The 25,430-nt window shown below is 39.8% G+C and overlaps 2 protein-coding genes across 2 annotated transcripts in view; one reads left to right on the forward strand and one right to left on the reverse strand.

The window, feature by feature from the left end:
- Positions 1 to 6,613: 6,613 nt before the first annotated feature.
- On the reverse strand, positions 6,614 to 21,185 carry LOC143281040 (uncharacterized). Its single transcript, XM_076585943.1, has 14 exons — positions 20,594 to 21,185; positions 19,712 to 19,765; positions 18,777 to 18,968; positions 17,998 to 18,245; positions 17,467 to 17,561; positions 16,533 to 17,195; positions 15,241 to 15,302; positions 14,998 to 15,068; positions 13,914 to 13,982; positions 12,884 to 12,980; positions 12,260 to 12,302; positions 11,497 to 11,654; positions 10,155 to 10,363; positions 6,614 to 9,889 (listed from the first exon to the last, which is right to left on the reverse strand). Exons 1-14 carry the CDS (start codon positions 20,708 to 20,710, stop codon positions 9,838 to 9,840), a joined length of 2,130 nt encoding a protein of 709 aa, XP_076442058.1. The 5' UTR covers positions 20,711 to 21,185; the 3' UTR covers positions 6,614 to 9,837.
- A 22-nt stretch (positions 21,186 to 21,207) lies between these two features.
- Positions 21,208 to 25,430, forward strand: part of LOC143281041 (cleavage and polyadenylation specificity factor subunit 2-like) — a 218,510-nt gene continuing 214,287 nt past the window's right edge. The window contains exons 1-5 of the mRNA XM_076585944.1: positions 21,208 to 21,278; positions 22,547 to 22,757; positions 23,176 to 23,335; positions 23,795 to 23,900; positions 25,017 to 25,146. Of these exons, the coding sequence (XP_076442059.1) occupies positions 22,609 to 22,757; positions 23,176 to 23,335; positions 23,795 to 23,900; positions 25,017 to 25,146 (545 nt within the window). The 5' untranslated portion in view covers positions 21,208 to 21,278; positions 22,547 to 22,608. The remainder of the gene's footprint in view (positions 21,279 to 22,546; positions 22,758 to 23,175; positions 23,336 to 23,794; positions 23,901 to 25,016; positions 25,147 to 25,430) is intronic.

Consider the following 25,430-nt stretch of genomic DNA (forward strand, 5'->3'; position numbering starts at 1 on the left):
AAGAGTTGTTATGGTGTGTGTGCATGGAAGGGGAGTGTGGGGGGTGGGAGGGGGAGAGAGAGAAAGATCCGGTGAGTGGCATTCTTACTCTTTGTGTATATATAGATATATATAGATAAAAGGATATGTATATATAAAAATAATTCATATAATCTCAGTTGTACTCTTTTATACTAATAAACATGGATCCAATATTCAAATGTGTGTGTGTGTAAGAGTGTATACATACATACATAGAAAACAGTGTTTCCATGAACTGTGTAGATTTCAAAAGAACTGAAGTCAAAGCTTTGTAGTGTGTAAGAGTGTATACATACATACATAGAAAACAGTGTTTCCATCAACTGTGTAGATTTCAAAAGAACTGAAGTCAAAGCTTTGTAGTGTGTAGGAGTGTATACATACATACATAGAAAACAGTGTTTCCATCAACTGTGTAGATTTCAAAAGAACTGAAGTCAAAGCTTTGTAATGACATACATTGGCATGTTGACTTCCTGAATGAACTCTGAAATCTGAATACTCCACACCACAGTTTTTCATTCTTGGCAAACACTCCATTAAATGAATAAATAAAATAAAATCTATTAATATAAGCAGCACCTGGGAAGTTTCTGAAGCTGAAACTTAGATGTTATTTTCTTTCTTGTCTCTGCTCTTCTTGGATTACTTATGTAGCAGGGCTCATTCCCATATATATATATATATATATATATATATATATATATATATATATATATATATATATATATATATTTGATTCATGTGGGACTTGAAGATCCTTGAAATAAAACTGTTGCAGTAATGTCTATCACCAGGCTGGAACATAGTTTTTCTTGCTGTTTTTCTTCTTGTACTTTGCAGTCAGGAAACAGATTCTTATTTCATTTTTAAAAGAGTATCTGTCTACATCATGAATACATTTGACCACCACAATAATACACATGTTCAGACACAGACAGTCCATGACCTAATCCATATGAGATGACTAAAGGTTTTACAGAATGAAATAGAAATCCTTTATTTGCATTCATGTGAACATCCCAGTCTATTTTTGATGTGATTGTATGATAAAATAAAATAAAAAGCGGGGGGGGGGGGGAGTATTGTGATGCAGTTCAGCATAAAAGAAAGTGGGTATTTCACAATTTTTTTTTTTTTTTTTTAATGTACAGAATACACTAAACACACACACACACAGATATATTTATATATGCATAACATACACACACATTAGCTTATTGTGGAGTCTTCTGTGACTGGCATAATATCTTTTCAGTGCCATATCAAAAGTACCTGTCCAAGTACTTAACCTTTAAGTTAAATAAGTCAAAACTGCAACTCTACCTGAAAAAAAGACAAGAAAAACTGTCACACTGAATAAAACTTCATTGTTAAATATGTCTTATCCAACTGACATTGGCTGGAAAAACAAAAATAATACAAATTCCATCAATACTTTTTTTATATTGCTGTTATGATACATCCAAAAAGCAAAAACAATATCACCATTTAAGATCCAATGTAAAATTATTTCAACCATCATAAATTGTGTTTGGTTTCTTTATGTACCCCCTTTTTAATTTCTTTGACTGTTGAAAAAATATATTGCAATGACTCACAGCATGTACTATCAGTATTACAGCAAAAGATAAGAATCATTTCAAAGAAATCAACACTTTCTGAAATCATACATCAGTAAGGATCTGACTTATGAAATGCAAATGGCATTTTTGTCCTTACAGGCCGCAGTGGAAGGGGAAGAAGAGGGTACAGGATTAGTATGCAACAATCACTGAACTTACAGCACCATCTGAGCTATAAAGAAATCAGCATTTTTTCACAATAATCATATGGATGACACGGATTCAGTCGAAAACCAAGCATAGATAATATGCTGCCTTCTAATGTAAAGTGGAATGGTTTTCATTTTGATGCAAGTCAGAGAAAAATGTTTGTCGCCAAACCACACAACCCTTTAAAATGTGATCATGTTTATACACAATCCTATCTTATTTAAAGAATTAGACTTCTTCATTCATTCTTCACTAGCTGTGATGGCCCCTTCATAATGACCATACAACCTGGCATTTTTAAAAAAAATGCCTTTTTCTTCAGAACTTTGACCTTATCAAGCTGCATCTTGTATCAGTCATGTACATGTATGTATTCAGCAACAAAGCATCCATCTGTTACATGACTAAGATGTGAAACAGAAGGCATCTGGTTTTTCTCCAAACAGACTTTCAATGTGCAAGAAATGAACCACAAAGCTCAGTCCTATGATCATTATTTCACCACATCAGTGTTTTGCTTCCATTCTGTGTTGGTTTGTCCAGGATTTTTTTTTTTTTTTTTTCAAACTGTGAACTACATCAGAACAATAAGAGACATTTATGACAAGACCGAAAGGTCATGACAAACACACAGACACTGCAGTAAAGGCATAGAACAGTCCTGGGAATGTGCTGTACCAGCGGGCGTTAGCTGCGCCAGACACTGGTATGTATAAGTTACAATAGAAAATGCAACAGAGCAGACTCAAAACTATTTTCTCACACAAATCTCCCCCCAAATCATCAATAAGAATGCATTTGTTCAACCTGAGAGGCAGATAGGAAATAATAAAAATCAACAAAGTGAAGGAGTAAGGCACAGAATTACTGACAAAATCTCAAATAATGTCACATAATCTCACACATTTGATGGATGAAAAAGTTGTAGGGAAGAAAAAAGAAAGCTGTCTACATATCTGAAAAGGAAGAAGAAAGACCATGTGGAGCAGTTACACAACTATCCTAAGTAAACAAAAGAGAGATATGCATTATGTACAAACAAGTTGAACCAAGATATGCAATTTTTCATTTGGAAAGTAATCACCCGACCAGCTAAAGCATCCTGACACCATACAATCATACACCATACACATGCACAACCTTCCAACAATAAATTTAACAACCTATTGACAGCAAATATTTGAATAAACACTGCAAACTGATTAAAAACTGCACCTTTGTGATCTTTGCTTTTTCTTTTGACTTTCCAGTCTATAAATCAAACTTTCTCACTGATCAAGAAGACAAGCAGAAACCTGATAATGTCGGAGAAACTGTAAGCCCAGGCTGGAACAATTCCAGTTTGCAGTGTGCTTAAGAAGCGTCAGGCTCAGTGCAAAAACAGGAAGACAATACAAACGACACTACAGCCATGACAAGGCAAACACGACTGTGCATCGCATAATGATACACATCGCAAGTCAAACATGACTGTGTGCATTGCAAAATTATTCATGTCATTTGGCAAACACGACCATGCATAGCAAAATAATTCATGTCATAAAGCAAACATGACTGTGTGCTTAGCAAAATGGTTCACGTCATAAGGCAAACATCTTGGTTAAACTTTTTTTTTGTTTGTTTATCAGTACACTACATTGACATATAAGGCACAGCAATGGAAGTGGTAAAAGAGCCTTTTAACTGAACACTGAGTAATGAAGTGGAATTTTACCTTGATACTTTCTCTATAAAAAATAATGCAAATGGGAAATCTTTAATTTCCACTGTGGTTTAATAAAGATGTACTGTGCTGTACAGTATTCTAATGCTGTACAGTATTCTAATGCCTTTTTTTGTTTGTTTTTAATTCCTGTTCACATATGACATTGCAGAGAGCAGCAGCAGATGTGCTTTCTGTTAAATGCCACTGTCAATTCTTCAAACACAGTGAGTTAAGAAATTCATTTCTGACACCAAAAAAAACACACACAAAAGAAAACAAAAAAAACCCAAATTACTGAGCAATGAGAGTTGATGAAAAGGAATAATGTAAAATTCATAATTTATTGTACAACACACATCAACTTGGGAAACAAGCTCTACACTGCTGAACATAAAATGAAGAAAAACAAGCAATGCTCTGCTTTGGTCAGCAAGTGATAGATAAAAAGGCAAACGCGATGCACCCAGATTAATACTGAAAAGGGAACACAGGCTACAATTTTAAAGAAGCATTAAAGATAAGCATGTCATTGATAATTTCTTTTCTTTTCACACCATTCTCACACCAAATCTCTTATGGCGTATTTGTTTCACATGTAAAAAAAAACCTTGAAATTACATTGGATTACAAGTAAGCTGAAAACTTAAAACGATAAAGGAAATCATAATTCATTTCATTTTCATGTTGTCTTGAATCACAAATGATGAAAAAGATACACACCACACTGATACACAGAAAGCCTGAACCTGTCTGCAAGACAGAACAGTGCAAGCAAAACTGGAGACGTGCAAACTTACACAAAGGGAAACACTCCCCAAAACACAACTGGCTGGTAAAAAACCAAAACCAAAACTTGAAAACAACAACTGTGTTATAATACAAAATTGTGCACTTTCTGTTTTGTGTTCTGTGTGTGTGCATAAGTAGATGTGAATGCATATCGTATGCACATGTGTATGTGTGTGTGTGTGTGCGTGTGCGTGTGTGCATGCATCCTTCATCGATTATTTGTTTGTTTTAAAGCTGACAGTTACACAGCATACTTGTCTTCACCTCCATATAAAATCTGACTTTTACACATATATCCATTTTTTTTTTCACATCAAAATCACACTTACATCTGTAATCTGAAAATATTTAAAACACACACACACACACACACACACACACACACACAAACACACTACTGTCATGGGAAAGTGGTTAACTTCACAGAGTAACACCAGCATGGTCAGAGTTCAAACCTCATCAGAGGCATATCACAGTGGTAAACTTCAACCCCGGGATGGTTCCCACCTAAAACTGAGAATGCCACATCTCCACTGGTGAAACAGGGAGTCACATGTCATCCACTGGTGAAACAGGGAGTCACATGTCATCCACTGGTGAAACAGGGAGTCACATGTCATCCACTGGTGAAACAGGGAGTCACATGTCATCCACTGGTGAAACAGGGAGTCACATGTCATCCACTGGTGAAACAGGGAGTCACATGTCATCCACTGACAAAACAGGGAGTCACATATCATCCACTGACAAAACAGGGAGTCACATGTCATCCACTGTGAAATAGGGAGTCACATGTCATCCACTGACAAAACAGGGAGTCACATGTAATCCATTGACAAAACAGGGAGTCACATGTCATCCACTGGTGAAACAGGGAGTCACATGTCATCCACTGACAAAACAGGGAGTCACATGTCATCCACTGACAAAACAGGGAGTCACATGACATCCACTGGTGAAACAGGGAGTCACATGTCATCCACTGGTGAAACAGGGAGTCACATGTCATCCACTGGTGAAACAGGGAGTCACATGACATCCACTGGTGAAACAGGGAGTCACATGTCATCCAGTGACAAAACAGGGAGTCACATGTCATCCACTGACAAAACAGGGAGTCACATGTCATCCATTGGTGAAACAGGGAGTCACATGACATTCACTGGTGAAACAGGGAGTCACATGTCATCCAGTGACAAAACAGGGAATCACATGTCATCCAGTGACAAAACGGGGAGTCACATGTCATCCACTGACAAAACAGGGAGTCACATGTCATTCACATGTCATCCACTGGTGAAACAGGGAATCACATGACGTCCACTGGTGAAACAGAGTCACGTGTCATCCAGTGACAAACAGGGAATCACATGACATCCACTGGTGAAACAGGGAGTCACATGACATCCACTGGTGAAACAGGGAGTCACATGACATCCACTGACAAAACAGGGAGTCACATGTCATCCACTGACAAAACAGGGAGTCACATGTCATCCACTGGTGAAACAGGGAGTCACATGTCATCCACTGACAAAACAGGGAGTCACATGTCATCCATTGACAAAACAGGGAGTCACATGTCATCCATTGGTGAAACAGGGAGTCACATGACATCCACTGGTGAAACAGGGAGTCACATGTCATCCAGTGACAAACAGGGAGTCACGTATCATCCACTGACAAAAACAGGGAGTCACATGTCATCCAGTGACAAAACAGGGAGTCACATGACATCCACTGGTGAAACAGGGAGTCACATGTCATCCAGTGACAAAACAGGGAGTCACATGTCATCCAGTGACAAAACAGGGAATCACATGTCATCCAGTGACAAAACAGGGAGTCACATGTCATCCACTGGTGAAACAGGGAGTCACATGTCATCCACTGACAAAACAGGGAGTCACATGTCATCCACTGACAAAACAGGGAGTCACATGTCATCCAGTGACAAAACAGGGAGTCACATGTCATCCACTGACAAAACAGGGAGTCACATGTCATCCACTGACAAAACAGGGAGTCACATGTCATCCACTGACAAAACAGGGAGTCACATGTCATCCACTGGTGAAACAGGGAGTCACATGTCATCCACTGGTGAAACAGGGAGTCACATGACGTCCACTGGTGAAACAGAGAGTCACGTGTCATCCAGTGACAAACAGGGAATCACATGACATCCACTGGTGAAACAGGGAGTCACATGTCATCCACTGGTGAAACAGGGAGTCACATGACATCCACTGGTGAAACAGGGAGTCACATGTCATCCAGTGACAAACAGGGAATCACATGTCATCCACTGACAAAACAGGGAGTCACATGTCATCCACTGGTGAAACAGGGAGTCACATGTCATCCACTGGTGAAACAGGGAGTCACATGTCATCCAGTGACAAACAGGGAGTCACATGTCATCCAGTGACAAACGGGGAGTCACATGTCATCCACTGACAAAACGGGGAGTCACATGTCATCCACATAAGGGATGTGTCTAAGACAGTGTTGCTCAAATTTTGGATCAGTGCTCTCGTAAAATTCACATCAAAATAATGAACAGGACACAAGCTGACACTGCAACACTAATATGAAACACAGACAAAATAAACACACGCACACACCATGACAATAATAAAATGACACCCACACCATCACTATGCAGTGTACCGACACAAATAAATTAAAGGTTAATAAAGATCCCTCAGCCTGATACAACCACAGGGGTAGTGAATCATGTTCACACTGTCCGGGGCTTGGCACAGAAAGGCCAGGAGGCCCAATCTGCTCCTTTTGCCATTTTCAATTTTCAGTCTTCCCCAACCAAAGCCACGTACCCACTTTCACCTGGGTGGAGTCAGGAAAACTGAAGTGTAAAATGCCTGTCCCAAGGTCACAACACCAGGCTGAACCCTGATCACGGGATCACAAGTCCATCGCCTGATCGACTCTGTCAATGCAGAGACACATAACATTTTTTTTCCATGGTACATACAAGGCACACCGGTATTTGATCTTCTGCAAGCATGAAGCAACACACACAACAGGACAGGGACAAGGTAAGGTCTTCACATGCCCTGAAACGGGAGACAGGAAAAGTCCCCAGGCCCTACTTGAGCAGCCAGGTACAGACAGCACAGAGTCAAACCAAGGACCCCCTGGACTCTGGGGTGCTCTAGCCATTTAATCTACTGGTCTCCGAGAAACACAGGTGAGGGGAAAAGAAACACCAGTGACAAAATCCCTAACAATGAAGCCATAAAAGGTGTACTGGCCAGAACAGAAATGAAAGGACTGTTGTACCATTTCATGATTTATAGTTGGTGGTGGTGGTGGTGAACAAAGAATGGCCCTGTCACAAATTTGTGCAAACATGGGTACAATGACATATACATGCACTGCACAGAACTTAGCTTTGTAATATCAACATCATATGCAATCAATGTGTACTTTATCATCAGTTTCAAAGGAGAGTTTTTGTTACTGTTGTTTTCTGTTGCTTGTTCTTTAAACCATTGAGGCTGAAAAATTGTTTTTAAGTTTCAACAAAGAAAATGTTTGGGGCAAAATTTAATGTTGAATATGGAACTAAAAGCATATGTTGTCAACTTAAAAATAATATTTAAAAAATGTACACACTATCCACTCAACCAAATCTGACTTCACGCAGCTATGGGAACAGTTGTGATCTCTTTCGTCAGACAGTTGCCCAGTCACAGAAGAGAATATAAAAAACAGTAAAACATAATAAATAATATATAAATGTATAAAACCACACACAAATGCAACTAAAGTAGACCATGCACAAGAAATGGCTACATTCATAGATTAATTCATGCCATGTGGATGCTTCATTTGAAAGAAAAAAAGAAGTTTATTGCTGTTTGTAAAACAAAAATTGTGTTGTACATTACTGCTGTGTACAAAAAAAAGAAGAAAAAAAGCAGTCTGCCCAAGAAAAAAAAAGAAGAATACATTCACATGGTTCTGATGACATACATTCACACGGTTCTGACGACATATATTCACATGGTTCTGATGACAACACAGTATTGCTCTAGTAAATACAAACAGCAAAAAACAAAAACAAAACAAAAAAATGATGATTCAGATACAAAACACTAACGGTGGACAATAAGAGATACAAATATCACAAAATCTTCCCACGTCGTATAAACCTAAATGTTGGATTTTGTTTTTGGATTTTGTATTTCTTTTTATCACAACAGACTTCTCTGTGTGAAATGTTGATTAACAATAATGCCCTTTCAAAAAGACATGTTTATCTTTAAATGTGCACACATATTTTATCTATAAACATGCATGCAGTGGTCTATAAACATGCACACAGTTCTCAAAAAAAAAAAAAAAAAAAAAAAAAAAAAGCATACATTTCTCTGTAAGCATGCACACTTTTTGTCTTTTAACATGTACATTTTTTATCTTTAAACATGCTCACATCTCTACTGTATTGTGTTACTTTTTGTCACAACCATATTTTTTTTTACCTTCATCACCCACATCTTTTTGTTGCCGTGGGTTCTTCCCCATGTGCTAAGCTAAATGCATGCTTCACATTCACCTCATTCCATTGTCTTTTCCGAATGACAAGCACCCAGACCACTATTTCAAGGTCTAGTGGAAGGGGAGAGTAAAAATCAAGTGGGTTTTCATTCCTAGTCTAGTTCATATCCACCAGGCCCCACACTCTACCAGCATGCACATATCTTAACTTTAAATCTGCACACAGTCATCTCTAAGCAAGCAAGCAGAAATCTGTAAGGACACATGCAATTATCGACAAACATGCATACAATCCTTTACTGACATGCACACAATTATCGACAAACATGCATACAATCCTTTACAGACATGCACACAATTATCGACAAACATGCATACAATCCTTTACTGACATGCACACAATTATCGACAAACATGCATACAAACAGTTTAAAAAAATCTCTTGCACAGCTTATAGCAGGATAAATGAAATTCAATCATACACACGCTGAAAGGACTATAAAAACACACACACACACACACAAAAAAAAATCCCTCTCACAAATAGAAGAAAGTTTCCTTGATCACTATCAGAAGTTTGAACTTACTTGTTTATTTTAATGATTTCACACCACCAAGATCAGCAAAACCAATCCAGGTAAGTCTTGGATTGGTAAGACCATGAGTCAGCTGAGTTTCCTGTATCAGTTCTGCTAAGGAAGGTGGTGTGATGTGATATCATGTTATTACTGAAGTAAATTCAAACATTTGACTCTGAATTCAATAAGGAAACTGCCTTCTATAGTTGTGAACCCACAATCAGACGGCCTGGACCAGTGATCCCTCTCAAAGACACCACCATGTCTGTTGTGTCCATCATAAAAGTACACTTTTGAAAGTGATGGTAAGCCTACATTAATTATTCCCTAAGTTCAGCTCAGTGTCTTGAGCATGTACACTGGGGCGGGCAGGGGAAAGACCAGATGATTATGGCACAGCTGCCAGTTTGAATTTCCCATTCCATGATGATTATACCTTCATTTACTCACGTGTCGTGTTGCTCTTTTTTTTATTGGTGCAGGACAGCATGAATCTATAGAATCAGAATCATATTTATTTGTCATGAAATCCGTAAATGAAAGGTTTATAGACACACCAATAAAGGGGAAAAAAAAACACAAAAAAACCCCAACAAATCCATGCCAAACTAAATGTAAGGTGTTCCAAGGAGTTCTCTATATGTTGAATCTATGTGTGTGTGAATGTTAACAATGTCCTCGAAGACCCACCCCTATCCACCCTCCACACACACCCTTCCCGCTCCCCTTCAGCCCTATACATTAATGAAAGGCTCTGACTTGCGGCGTGCGAGCTGAACGGCGGGTTTGAGGTACTGCTGCAGGTAGGAGATGCTCATGGGGTGTCTGCTCATCATGTCCTCGAAGGGCAGGCGCTCCGACGACGGCGGCTTGGCAGCGCCATAGTCCACCTGCATCAGGTAGGTGACCAGCGAGTACAGCTTCTTGTCCTTGTGCACCGGCTCTATAATCCACCCACTCGACACCATCTGCGAACACACAGGCACTGAGTGAATGAGACAAACCATCATTGTGTGTGCTTGCACCTTGTGCTTTAGATATATTGAACATTGTTTTTTGGGGGGACAGGGGGGGATTGTTGCGCCTCCTCTTTTGTTCCCACATTTTGTTGTGGGGGGCCTCCCTCTTCTTCTTTGTTCCCACTTTTTTCTTTTTTCTCAATAAATTATTAAACACAGTCTTCACTGGCATGCACCTCAACTGACAGCTTCCATTCATTTTTTTACTGTTCTGTGGGGAATCAGTTGCCCCAGGGTGTCCTGTGGCATGCTGTATAGGAATGATGACTGCATACAGTTGTCTGGGTTTATTGTTGATCTGGTGTATACATTGTTTTATTTATATGATTTTCATGCTGCTTCTTCTTGTCCTCACCCCCTTAACTTATCATGAGAGTCATTAGGGCGCTGCACAGAAATTGTTCGCCATAATCCTCCAAGCCTGGGTCTATATGAATGTTTCCCATCCAGTTCTGCACTGCTGACAGTGCATCTTTTTTTCTGTCACGCCCCCCCCCCACCCCCCCAACCCCCTACCTCAACACTTCCTTGGATAACTGTCTTAGCAAGGTCACAGGATCTTGTTATATGGCCATACCAACATCATTTCCTTTTTCTTCACTGTTGTGAGCAGAATTTCATATGGTCCAAAATGGTACTTAATGGTCTGGCACATGTCTTCACTGGTGATGTGATCAGTGTACCTGATGTTTGGTATCTTGAGATGATGCCTCATTTCCATGGCTTCAATTCTTCTTTCCAAACATGCCATGAGGGTACATGTCTCGCATGCACGCAGGAGTCTTGTGTTCAGATGTTGATGTCCTTCAATACAGGTTTCAGTCTTTTTTCAGGTTATCATACTAAAAAAAAATCCCCCCCAAAATCTTCTTTCACAGTAAAACACTAATGCTCTGCAGTTTGATACCAGTTCTCTTTCTTCTGCATCTGTGGGCTGCAGCTCCTATGTTCACTTATACTGCCACTCCCACATTCACTCATGTACAAGTGGGCCTTCATGTGCCTAACTGTTACTATAAATCCACCATGTAGGCAGCCATACCCATTTTTCAGAAGGGCAAATTTGACAGGTCGGGGCTCACCTTTCCCCGCATGACGCCCTCAATCGGAGGCACCTTGGGGTGTTCCAAGGAGGTGTAGGCCAGGACAAACTTGGACCCCTCCACCCTCTCCCCCTGCAGACAGCACAGGTCACAGCTCTCCTTCCGCAGCAGCTGCTGTACCTCTTGGTACAGGTACACTGAAACACACACCTCTTGGTACAGGTACACTGAAACACACACCTCTTGGTACAGGTACACTGAAACACACACCTCTTGTTACAGGTACACTGAAACACACACCTCTTGGTACAGGTACACTGAAACACACACCTCTTGGTACAGGCACACTGAAACACATAACTCTTGGTGCAGGTACACTGAAACACACACCTCTTGGTACAGGTGCACTGAAACACAGACCTCCTCCATCAACTCTTGGTACAGGTACACTGAAACACACACCTCTTGGTACAGGTACACTGAAACACACACCTCTTGGTACAGGTACACTGAAACACACACCTCTTGTTACAGGTACACTGAAACACACACCGCTCCATCACCTCAGGCTGACTATTGGTTTTAAAATAGTTGTGAAAATATGACCCTAGAGATGCAATTCAAGCCACACAAACACTGCACTCAGACTGCAGACTTACACTAAAAAGATGATCTTGGACTGTTTACAGCTGTGGAATACCCTATCATGTAGACAGATTCAAAAACATCAAGTTCTTTACATGTGTGTATCTCCTTTTCTTGTTGCTTATTTACTTTGTTTGTTTGTTTGTTTATGACATACCTATTTTTATTCCAGGTGCAACTTGATCCACAATGTCCACTTTCTGAAAAGAGAAGGAAAGAAAAAAAATCATCATTTTGAAAGGATCTACATCAAAAAGAATACATGACAACATGAAACAAATCTATTGTGTTGAATAATGTGTTATATTGTATGACTGTGTCCACAATGTTCCACACACACACACACACAAATTAAAAAAACACAACAAGCAGAAATTAAACATTCATGTATTTAACAAATATGTATCAGAGCAGATATAATCCTTTTTTTACAAATGAATAATTTTTACGTCAGCAAACGCTACAAACATAAATCATACATTCATGTATTTGACAAATATGCATCAATATATTTTTTTTTTCTTCTACAAATGAATAATTCTTACATATCACAGTTAAAATCTCTAGCTGCCATGATCATCAAGAATCAATATTGAGAATTTCACACAATGAACAGACTTGTCATTTGTTTTAAAACACACACACACACACACACACACACACACACACACACAAACACTCATTCTTACAAACATAAAGACCCACACCTTCACACACACACACACAGACACCAACCCCCCACATACATGAATACAAACAAAAACATCACACACTATCCCACCTTTAAGGTGTCGTCATACGTGAAGCGTGTGCGGGGATTCCTGACAGCGTCCCAGACAATTTTGGGTGGAGCAAGGATAAATCCCTTTCCGATGTAGCTGTGTAGACAATGTCACCCAAAGCACAGTCATGTGCCGTGCAAAGCACTGCTAACAGTGAAAGGTTAACTGCATTAATGCGCAAACCAACTACTGAATAAGGCTGCAGCCAGGAAAAAGAACAAAAGGGAAAAATGACAGCAAATGGTAACAACCTATTTTATGACCATTAACAACTGTGACTGAGACTAACCTGTACAAACATTATACACAACCATGTTGCCAACTATGTACTGTGCAAGAACTGTAAACTACAGCACAATGAAATACTGGTCAGGCACGAAAAAAACAAAACAACTTTGAATCACCAATACTCTCAGGTTCTATACCTACCACTTTACAAATACTGAAAATAAGTGATCTTTACAAAGCACCTAAACTACAGCACAGTCTTCTACAGGATATCAAACATGTAAAACCACTCAACCGTCATGGGACTCCTCTAACATAAATCAAAATTTGTGACAGGCATTAAAAAGAGTAAACAATGGCCCACTGCTATCATTACATCACAAAAATTTGTCCACTGCTCATTTGATTTCTTAAGTGAGTGAATTCCACTTGACCGAGATAGATTTCCAAATGTGTGTGTGTGTGTGTGTGTGTGTGTGTGTGTGTGAGTGTGAGTATGTATGTGTGTGTGTGTTGTACATGTGTGTACGCATATGCATGGGTATGGGAGCGTGTGTGCTTATGTGTGCGTGTTTGGCTGTGCATGTGTATGTTGGTGTGGGATATCTCACTTTACTGTAAATGACTATTTGTAAATGCATTTTGAAAAAAAAAAAGAAAAGAAAAAAGAAAACAATAAAAAAAGAATGAAAAAACAGAAGAGAGAAAGAACAACAACAAAAAAAAGCAAGAGAAAGACAGCAAGAAGACAGAAGAGATCAGAGAAAGAAGGGATGAGTACAGTACAGGATGGAGCCTCACCTCTGTACAGTGCAGCCATGTGGAGGGACTTTCTTCAGGATCACAATGTTGTTCTCAAAGCTCATGTATCTGAAACGATGCACACGACTATACATACCCTGTTAGTTCCGGTCAGATAAATCGCCAAACAAGCAAACACTAACACACACACACACACACACACACATATATATATATATATATATATACATGTCAAGGCACACATGCAGACAAGACTCACTAACACATAAAAACATTGAAAAACACACACACATACACACACACACAACGCTAATCATCAGCCCTGCGGGTTATTTGCTGAAACATAATCATACACACATTCCTAAACTTTTAAACCAACCCAAAACAAATAAATGAAAGCATGATTAAAATGACAATCATTTCAGTAAGGAACACATATCACAACCCCCCTCCTTCTCCCTCCAACACCCTAAAAAAATCCACATATGAAGTGATGAGCAAGGAACGATTTCACTCAAAACAACAGTTTAACAAGCAGAAAAAAAAGATGATATGAACTGATGACGAACTAACACCAAACCACCACAAACCATCACACATGACCATCCAGCATAAAAAAACATGATGTGAACTAATGAAGAAAGGAAATTTTCTATCTAAAATTACGTTTAAGTAACATACTTAACCGTGACCCACTAGTGCAGATTCCGGCAGGGGTCTGACATTCCTGTCCTGTGCAAACTACTATCTGCCTATGCGGAGAAAACAAAAGTAGCTATGGCCGATAACCTCCCGGAAGTAGGTAACCTTCCCTTTGCCCCCCGATTAGCGCCCTCTTTTTCTGGCAGCCATCATGACTCCTGTTCCTGTGCTCTTCATATGGCTAAGTTTTTTTCGTATTTTCTGTCTGTCTGTCGATTCTCTGGCGTTCTGGTTTTTTGTCAAATTATGTCTCCAACCAGGTCACATAATTACATAGCTCGATTGGGCGATCGCGCTAATATTAAGGCGCGATCGCAATCGATTCGCTAACACTCTGGGCCCTCTACTCCTTGCCCTCTCAACAATGCCAACCCGCAACTAATGTTTAACCAACCCCAAACATTCACCAAGCGTCACCTACATCCATCCACTGGACACCTCTGCCTGAACACTGGCCGTTGTCTCCAGGTCTATGTTGGACGCTCGCAGCGCCTGAAACCAAAGACAACAATTATGTGCAGTTAGAAAGTCCAGTCAATTTCATCATCTCCAAAGAGATACACATTTTCTCTCTCACACAGACACACCCACACACACATCTATCTATGTATCTATCTAAGTATATCTATATAACATACTGACAAACAGCAACTCAAACACTTACCTCAGCCATAACATCAGCAGCAGCTTGGTTGATCATGGTTCTGTAACGTGCGATCTGTTTTTCTGGATAACCAAAATATAACAAAACATGTTGAAACTCTTTATGTCTGAAGTACTGTATTGTATTGTATTGTATTGCATTGTATTGTATGTATTGTACTGTACTGTACTTATTGTACTGCATTGTATACTACACTTGTGCACTTATATAAATTTCTGCTTGCAGTGTGCAATGTAGTTTTCTGGATTAAAAAAAAAATCTAAAACTTTTTATGACTGATGTATACTACACCTGTACTTCTGCTTGTGATGTGTGTTCTTTCCTTATGGTCACACAAGGCTTGATCCCCCTCAGCAAGTGACCAGACTATCATTATCTTCAATGTGTAATGGTCGTGATTCTGTGTTTTGGGAGTCTGCTCTTTGTCACGTCTGCTTTCATATGATTATCAAATGTAAAATCAATTTCACAGTTAAAGAATCTATGTAAACTCTGGTGTGTGTGTGTGCGTGCATGCGTGCGTGCGTGTGTGTGTGTCTGTGTGTGTGTGTCTGTGCGTGTCTGTGTGTCTGTGTGTGTGCATGAGTGCAAGTTCAATGGTGACAAGAAAAAGCTCAATCATTTACCACATATCATGTTTTGTGTACAAGACGTATTCTACAGAAGCCATAGGCCACAGTAAGTGTGATGAGGAAAGGGGACAGGGAAGGGCAACTGGGGCAGAGGGATCCATGACACACACTTGAGTGTGTAACAGATGTTTAGGTAACCTTTGTATAACCCTGGAGCAGCAATCAAATCCTCCTTACCTGCAAGCTGTGACCGGCATTATCATTATGCACTTTTGTGTGTGTCTCTTGCCCTGACTAAGTGTGTGTGTGCATAGGTCTGTATTCTCATTGTAACTGTGTGTGTGTCATATATATATGACAGTGTGCGATGGTTGAAACTCATCACTGTACTAAAACTGTTGTCAGCAAGTTTATGCCTGTCTTTCGACCATTACAGTCTGAAAGGGTGCTTTTATTAACCAGGTCATAATATACATAGTTTCACTGGTAAATACACTTGATTTACTGATCAGAATACCTTTATTAAACAGGTTGTAATATATATTTTCACTGGTACATACACCTGACTGAGAATACCTCTTAAATTCTTTTTCTCTGAGTCTCAAAAACTAATATACCTATCACATCCTCCCTCTTTCTACGTTGTACAAGTGAGGCAGTCATCATACAAACACACAAGTGTCTGGTTTTGTTTGCACATTCTTTTCAGCTGATACACACCTGAAGCCTCGCTGTTGGGAAGTAACACCTCTGCCTGCAGAGAAGGACTGTGGCGTGCTGCTCCTTCACTGAATGCTCTCCGCAGCTCCCCCCGCTTCCCGTCTCCACCCCCCGCCTCCTCCTCCTTGTCCCCCTCTCCCTTGTCTCCACCCCTCTCCCCCTTTTCTGCGGCCTGAGCTTGGATGCTGTCACCAGGGGACTGTTCCGAGTCCTGGGAATCCGATTCGTTCTCCTCCTGAATCACCTGGGGCTGATCAGAGGCCAGCCCCGACCTCGCCAAAAGTCCCCCGCTTGAGCTGCGGTAGTGGAGGATGGAAGACGATCGGCGGATCATGTCCGAATCGTCAGGTTTCAAAGTCAGGTCCTTGTTGGTGTTGCCTGACGAACGCTTATCGACGAACTGTCGGAAGCGGGAGATGAGAGAGCCCTGCTGCTGTGCGGGACCAGCAGCGCTCGGTTTCTCTGCGATTTTGATGGGGGAGGTGGTGGTGGAGAGGTGGTGGGGGAGAGAGATGTGGATCAGAGGCGTCATCTTGACGCGACGCAACTGGATGTATTCGCTGAGGGAGGAGAGGAGGACGGAGGGGCTTTCGTCGGCCGGAATGATGGGAGTAGACTGTGGGGCCGACCAGGTCACAACCGTCAACAGACTGTGGTCTGGGTCTGTGGACACACACACATATACACACATTTATACACACACACACATACACACACACACAAATACTGGTGATGAAGCATTGAATGATACATTTTGCTGTGGTCTACTTGTTGGAAGATACAAAATACTTATAGCCTTTGTATAAGTTAGGTCTTTTTATGTTAATTCTATTTTCATTAATTGATTTTTTTAAGTTGGGTATTTTTTCTGCTACTCAATGAAGATTTTATGTTAAATTCATAACTGACACAGAGAGACAGAAGGAGCGCTTACCTTCAACTGGCTGGATAAGGAAGAAAACCAGTGACTGATCTTCTTCGTTCATCTGTAGTAGCCAGCTGCAGCCATTGTCTTCCCTGTGCCAGTACCTGGGCATAGACAGACAGCTGTTCAGCTTCACAGAGAGAGGGAGTGAGAGTAAATGAGAGCGGCAGAGAGACAGACAGAGAGGAAGACAGAGACAGACACAGAGAAAGACTCAGAAACTGAGACTGAGAGCAAATGGCAGACTCAATTTATATAATAATATTACAATATTTGTTTCTCCTCTGGTATTCATGGACGTTCGTTCGTTCTTTTGCTTAACGTCTATCCACATTTGTGATTTTAGATGAAAATCCATTATCTTCCCCACCCCACCCATGCCTTAAATCATTACTACTTTCATATTCATGGACTTCAGTGCCCAGGTGTGCAAGAACCCATTTCCACTGGTAGGTTGTTGTTGATTTTTTCATGTGTATAACCAGTTTCATTCCCCCAATGTTTTCCAGGTGCATCAACCACAAGAATGTTCTCCCTTACCTTTTATAGTCTTCAATGACAGTGTGTGTGAAAATGTTGGCACTGTTGTTTCTCTGCCAGGGCCAGTAGTATCTGGACGGCTTCACACGCTCTATGCGCACAAAGTCGTTCAGCACCGGCAGGGAGGTCATGCCCTTGCTGCGACCGTTGACCTCCGAGGACGGCAACTCATGCACACTGCGAGCAGCAATCACACCAGGCTTCCACTCACAGCTCAGTGAGGAGTCTTTGATCAGCTGCAGCAATGACTGGAATCGCAGAAGAAACAAAACAAAACATAAATCACAAAATTCATGAAAAAGAATAAATGAAAGCAACATGGATTGCTACAACTACCTCAAAGTCAAACACACATCTCTGTAAATAATTATATCTTCATCATGAACATTCTCTCCAAAGAAAACACAGTATATTATATTTTTATTTACATGTGCAAACATTATTTCCCCATTTGCCCTCACACCTGAGCACACACACACACACACTCGAATTGTTTCCTTTTTCACATATCAAATTTAAACGCTGTCATTCTGTAATCATCCCCCCCAGACCCCCCTAAAAAAATTGTACCTGTACACTCTGTCATTCTTTCAATCATTCAATCACACACACACACACACACACACACACACACACACACACACACACACAAACATGCTCACACAAACATGCTCACACTCTAGTCTGTCTCTCTCAGTCTCACACACACACACACATACACACACACTTTTACAACACACCCTTTCCCCCACACAGACAGAACCACCACCCAAACCCACCTGTGTCGATGCCCTGATCCTGTCAAAGGTTGCGAACACCTTGATACAGGGGGCGCTGGAGGCACCATTGTTGGACGCCAAGCTCTGGGTGCTGTGCGAGGCACGGCTGAAAGTCAGGAAGTGGAACCACACGCGGTGACCATGGATGAAGCTGTGTATCTTCCAACCCTTCTGGTAGGACACGGGGAATGGCTGCCCAAACAGTGGGATACCCCCTCTTCACTGTGTGTGGCACTTCAATAAAAATCCTACACTGGATCTAGATCCATTTGCATGCCTGTGGCTGTGCATATATATTTTCTCTCAAACACACCTTGTTCCTGCATACAGACTAACATTATCTATTTCATTATGATCATAACAAAGATGTTGTTCACTCAATCACTGCCTCAATCGCTGACAAGTTCCATCAGCAGAACTAAGTTGATTATAAAATGTAGATAGGAAAATGAAAGTGTTTTTATTTTCTAAGAAAAAGTTATTTTGAAAAAAACAAAATTTAACTAACCATACACAAACACACGTATACACACACAAAAAAAGAAACCTAGAAAACATAACTCACTAAAAAGAAAGAAAAAAGAAAGTGTAACTTGCCATACACACAAAGAAAAATTGTATATTTTAGAACACGCTGTATAGTAGTAACAGCAGAAGCAGTATATTTTTGTTTGCCCTTCTTCCACTTTCCAATAACCATTCTCCACTCCTACCTCCCTCTCCTCCACACCACTCAACCCCTCTCTCTCTTTCCCCAATCTTTCTTATCAATCTGTTGCTCTTCATTTTCTCACCCTCTCAGTCTCACTTCAGTTCCTTTACTCAAGGTACTGGGGGGAAAAAACCTCTTCGATTCAAAATACTCAGTGACAGAATTGAGAATATTATTTTTTCAATCACAAAATATGATCAAAATGCAATGATCAACACTATACCTTAGCATTCTTGAAGAGCTCCAGAACCTCAAGGATGTTGAAACTTTCCTGTTTCTGTAAAACAACAAACAATCAAAAACTATTATTCTGAAAAAAGAATAACTAAGTATTTTTTCCTCCACCCTTCACTTGCTAAAGTATCAGTATTGGCATCCGCCATAAATCTGCAAACTGTATGTGAATGTATGCATGCCAGTGTGTCTGTGGTACTCTCCAGCCTGGTTGGCACCAGTATGTATCATGAAATAAAATTTTAACTAAATACTTATGTCTACATTCTCAAACCAAACTGGATCTTCACTGCATCATTCAACAGCAAAACAAAACAATTTTATATAGTATATATATTTCTTATTGATGGTTATGAAATAAAGAAAAAATCTCTGAATATCTTCATATTTTCTGACATTCTTTGTGCTCTGATTTCCTGGTGACCCAAGTTTAATTACAACTTCTACTTTCAATTTCATTGTGGGTTCATGCAAAGGCATCATTCATGCATATGTAACTGGGAACAGATTCACTTCTGAGCTAATAATACAGACAGCACATCATGATACTGACCTACAACCAGGAAAAGATTAAGTCAAAGGGCTGAGTTCTCATAAAACTGAGGAACATTCACTTCACCCACCTTCTGAGTCTGATCCAAAATGACCCACCCTTTTGCAAAATGCCATCAAACAAACAAACAAACAAAACAAAACAAAAAAACAAACAACAACAACAACAAAAAATTCAAACATAGACTTTAGAAATTGGATTATACAGAGAATACTGTGTTTGCAAGAGAGAAAAATAAAGAGACTCCGGGAGAGAGAGAGAGAGAGAGAGAGAGAGAGTGCGGGGGGGGGGGGAACCTTTAAATGGTAAATTACTTACCTTACTCAGAACATAGGCTTGCCCACTAAACCATCGGAGCAGTGAGAGATATCGCAGAGATAATAAGAGAATAATACACAAAATACAAATGATGAAAGTCAAAGAAAACAAATCCATCTTCTTTACTCTGGATGGGGTCTGTCTCTGTGACAGTGAAGATAGATCTATCTCAGAACCACAAGTGCAAAATTGTTAGTCCTTTCCTTTACAAAGTTACAATTCAACACCTATGTAAGCATAACTAAAACATTATTCTTCAGAAAGGGACACTGATGCCTTTGGACTCATCTTAAAGAATATAAGCAAGAACGGAAGTTTTTAGTGTTGAAATAAAGATTTATTCGCCAGTCTCATCGCAGTCTTGTGGCTGTCTCGTATCAGATTCGATTTGTCATGTGATGTGATGATAGCTGACGAGTTTTTCCCATTCGATATTCACAACAGATTTTATAAATCAAGCGTCAACGTAAGCCTCATGGATAACAAACCCAAAAAGACGCTGTAAAGACTTGTAAAACTAGAGACCAACAAGATGCTGCATCACTTTCTTCTTTCAGTTTCTTCTAAAACACAATGTTGTCTGCCACCAACCGGAAACGCTAAGAGTCAGCTCCCTTACTTTCAATCAAAATGGCATCCGCCAGACACTGTCTGTAACCGCGGGTAGCTGCACCATTTAAACGACGTATGTTTTGAATGAATATTTGTTCCTCATAGTTAATGTAGAATTTACTGGAGGATGTCCTTTCCATACACAACCTTTTTCATCATGAAAAATTTAAGAGATGTGGATTGAAACTCACTTTTTTGTTGACACAATCTGCTTATTGTTTGGCATGTAACACATAAGGGAACATGCTTTCGTTTTATTAGTTTCCTGAAAAAAATTAGGGACAGAAAACCATTGAAAACTATATGAATGACTCCATGAATATGAGAAACAGTGAAAAGAGTGTTGCCAGGATTTGAGGTCGTTAATGTGGCTTAAGAATCCCGGTCTCTCTCTTGCCTCTCACTTTCGAGAGCTCTCGAATATGATAAATAAGTGCACGTGTGAATATATATATATATATATACAATCTGTATACACGTTTCCACGTATTTATTGTGCATGTATTTTAAAAGTGTGTCTGCATGCGTATAACTTGTGTGTATGAGTTTAGCCTGTCTCATTTTTGCTATAAATTTTAAATGATTTTTCTCTTTGTCCTGGGGGCAGGATGAAAACTGAAAAAAAATGCATACTGTATCATTCCTTATATATGCTAATCCAACTTCCCACATTAAAATATTTTCTATCAGTCTGGCTTTCTCTCTGATCTCCCTCTCTCTCTCTCTGTTTCTCTGTTTCTTTCTGACACACACATACCAGTACTTTCTCAGTCCCTTTCATATAAATTTCTCTCTTCCTTTTTAAACATTTACACACACTGACACAGTCACACACACACACACACACACACACACACACACACACGACTTTGAGATAAGTTTTATGTGTACTTTCTACATCAGTCGCACAAACCTGTTCCACAGTGTTTGTAATGCTTTCACTCATTACTGTATGATTAATAAAGACCCACTTGCATTTGGAGCTATGTTCTAAAACACATAGACATATTGATGTAATACTGAACTTAATGTTGTTGTTTTTTTTTGTAGCTCATTCTTTGCTTCTTTTTTTAAGTACCAGTAGAAGAGCATGTGCTTTGCTCTTTTAATATCTGTACCAGTAGAAAAGCACATGATGTGAGACATTATTTAAAAGCAAAAGATAACACAGAAAATACAACTGAAAAATACAACTTTGAAACAAGAATAACAGAGCAATGATATTAAAAGTTTCTGTGAAGAACAACAGTACAGTAATAATGTTTATGTCTCATTTGTGGTTTTCTTCAGCTGGATTCCTCTTATTCTCACTGAACAAAGGAACATTTTTCATTGTTTCAGGTTGTGTGGTTCCTGGAAATAAACACCTTCCATACATCTTCTGACAACTTAAACAAGCCAACATGACCTCTATCATCAAGATGCACGTGTTCTCTGGAGCACATGACGAGTCACCACCATGCTACTTGCTGCAAGTGGATGAGTTCCGATTTCTGTTGGACTGTGGCTGGGATGAAGACTTCAATATGCATTTCATTAAAGAACTGAAGCGGTGAGTTGTTTTTTCAAAGTGCTGAATCTGTGTCATAAAATATTTTTTACTTCATCATCGGACTTGCGTTTTGTTTTTCACCATTCTATTTTCTGTTGTTGAATCAGCACTTTTTTTGTTGTTAGTTTTTATTAGCACATTGTTAAATTCACACCCCTGCCTCACTGTCACTGATTTTTTTTTTTTTTTTTTTCTAATTGTGTTTAGCTTTGACTTTTGTATGACAGTTCACTACAATAGTTGGGGGTTTTTTTGGTGTTTTTTTTTTTAAGGCTGTTACACATATTTTATATAGCTGGATGGTCTAGGCTTTCAGCAGTAGAAACAAACAAACAAAATAAACCAAAAACCCTAACTGAATTAGAATTTTCAAGCAGTATCAAAGTGTCAAATGCCAGTGTATATTGATGTTGTGCAGGTACGTCCATCAAATTGATGCAGTGCTGTTGTCCTACCCGGATCACCTTCACCTGGGTGCTCTGCCCTACATGGTGGGCAAGTGTGACCTCACCTGTCCCATCTACGCCACAGTCCCTGTGTACAAAATGGGACAGATGTTCATGTATGATCTGTATCAGGTCAGTGTCTTGGAATACTACTGTGTATGTGTGTGTGTGTGTTGTGTGAGTTAGTGTGCATGTGTGTGTGGTTGTTGTTGTGCGTATCTGTGTCTCTGTGTGTTGTGAGTGTGTCTATGTGAGTGTGTGTGTGTGTCTGTGTGTGTGTCTGTATGTTTGTATAGATCTGGGGAGTGTGTGTGTGTGTGTATGTGTGTGTATTTGTCTCTTTGTGTGTCTGTGTATGTATGTGTGTGTATGGGAATGGGTTTTTAGGGACTGGCAGTGCAATGAAAAATGTATTGTTCACATGGTGACATATCTGCATGATGTATATTGTGTATTTACCCAGCGCTTCTGGTTCATATGTTGCCGATGCGTGTCCTATGTTTCAGAAAGGCTTGACACAGTGATACATCTTTTTTATGTGTGCTTTCATGTGGGTTTTTACTGATGCATCTTGTGATGTGTCTGAGACAGTCTCGACACAATGCAGAGGACTTTGACATCTTCACACTGGATGACGTAGATGCTGCCTTTGACAAGATCATCCAGCTGAAATACTCCCAGACCGTGACACTCAAGGGTGAGTTCCTACATTTGCATCGATCACCTTGTTCATTTTTTTACAGAAAGTTACATTTTTCACAGGTCCCAAGAGACGAAAGACCAGTGTGTTGGTTGGTCAGTGATTTAACGTCTGTTCACTGAAGTGTGTTAGATGAAAACCTCTGTGTGTGTGTGTGCATGTGCATGTGTGTGTGTGTCAGAGAAAGAGTGACAGAGAGAAAAAATACTTTCTGATAGAGACAAGCAATGCAATTTCACATGATAGACTTAAACATGTCACTGCCTCTGCGTACACTTTTTTCTTTAAACATTTGTTTTAAAAGAAATTAGTGCATAATATGATATGAACTACAATCAGGTACAACACAAGTTAGAAAGCAGTGCAAATAGTCCACCAACACAATACAATGTAACACATTATTGCAACAATTTGCAGTGCAAATCAGTCCAGTGCAATACAGTGCATTACAATACAACACAATGCTACACAGTCACTACAGTTCAGTACAATACTATATTGATTGATTGATTGATTGATATGAATACTTATATAGCACCTATCCTCTGTCGCAGACCAAACCCTAAGTTCTTTACAAACACAAGGTCGTTTACACAACAGGCTGCCTACACATACACACTCAGACAAACATATAACATTTTATGTACATGACCGTTTTGTTTATTTACCCCACCATGTAGACAGCCATACTCCGTTTTCAGGGGTGTTCATGCTGAGTATGTTCTTGTTTCCATATCCCAGTGAATGCTGACATGGATTCCAGGATCTTTAAAGTGCATATTTATCTTTTGCATGCGTATACACATGAATGGGGTTCAGGCACTGGCAGGTCTGCACATATGTTGACCTGGGAGATAGGAAAAATCTCTACCCTTTACCCACCAGGCGCCACAGAGATTCGAACGAGGGATCCTCAGATTGAAAGTGCAACGCTTTAACCATTCGGCTATTGCGCCCGATACATTACAATACATCTTTATTTATCTGATTGGAAATTATGTATGAATATTAAAGATGGTTTACACACTGTAAGTGATTGATCGTTTATATTTTTATATGACAGATTCTGATCAGTTACTTTTTTTTTTCTTTTTTTCTTTTTTTGTCTGGCAGGCAAAGGTCATGGATTACAGATCACGCCTCTCCCAGCTGGCCACATGCTGGGAGGCACCATCTGGAAAATTGTGAAGGACGGAGAAGAAGAAATCATATACGCTGTGGACTACAATCACAAAAAAGAAAGGTGTGTGTCTAACGGCTGTGTTTGCAGCAGCTTCATTGTTGTTGTTGTTCTTCTGTATTTGTGGGCGATATCTCCCATGCTCCCTTGTTTTTATGAGTGGGTTTTTACATGTTTTGACTGATTTTACTCCACCATGAAGGCAAACCATAGTGTGTTTTGGGGGGTTTTCATGTTGGGTGTGTTCTTCAACTTCTTGTTTCCATAATCCACTGAACACTGACATGGATTACAGAATCTTTGATGTGTGTATTTGATATTCTCAGTGCATGTACATACAAACAGGA

This window comes from Babylonia areolata, chromosome 4, assembly GCF_041734735.1.
Source record: "Babylonia areolata isolate BAREFJ2019XMU chromosome 4, ASM4173473v1, whole genome shotgun sequence".
Taxonomy (NCBI): domain Eukaryota; kingdom Metazoa; phylum Mollusca; class Gastropoda; order Neogastropoda; family Buccinidae; genus Babylonia; species Babylonia areolata.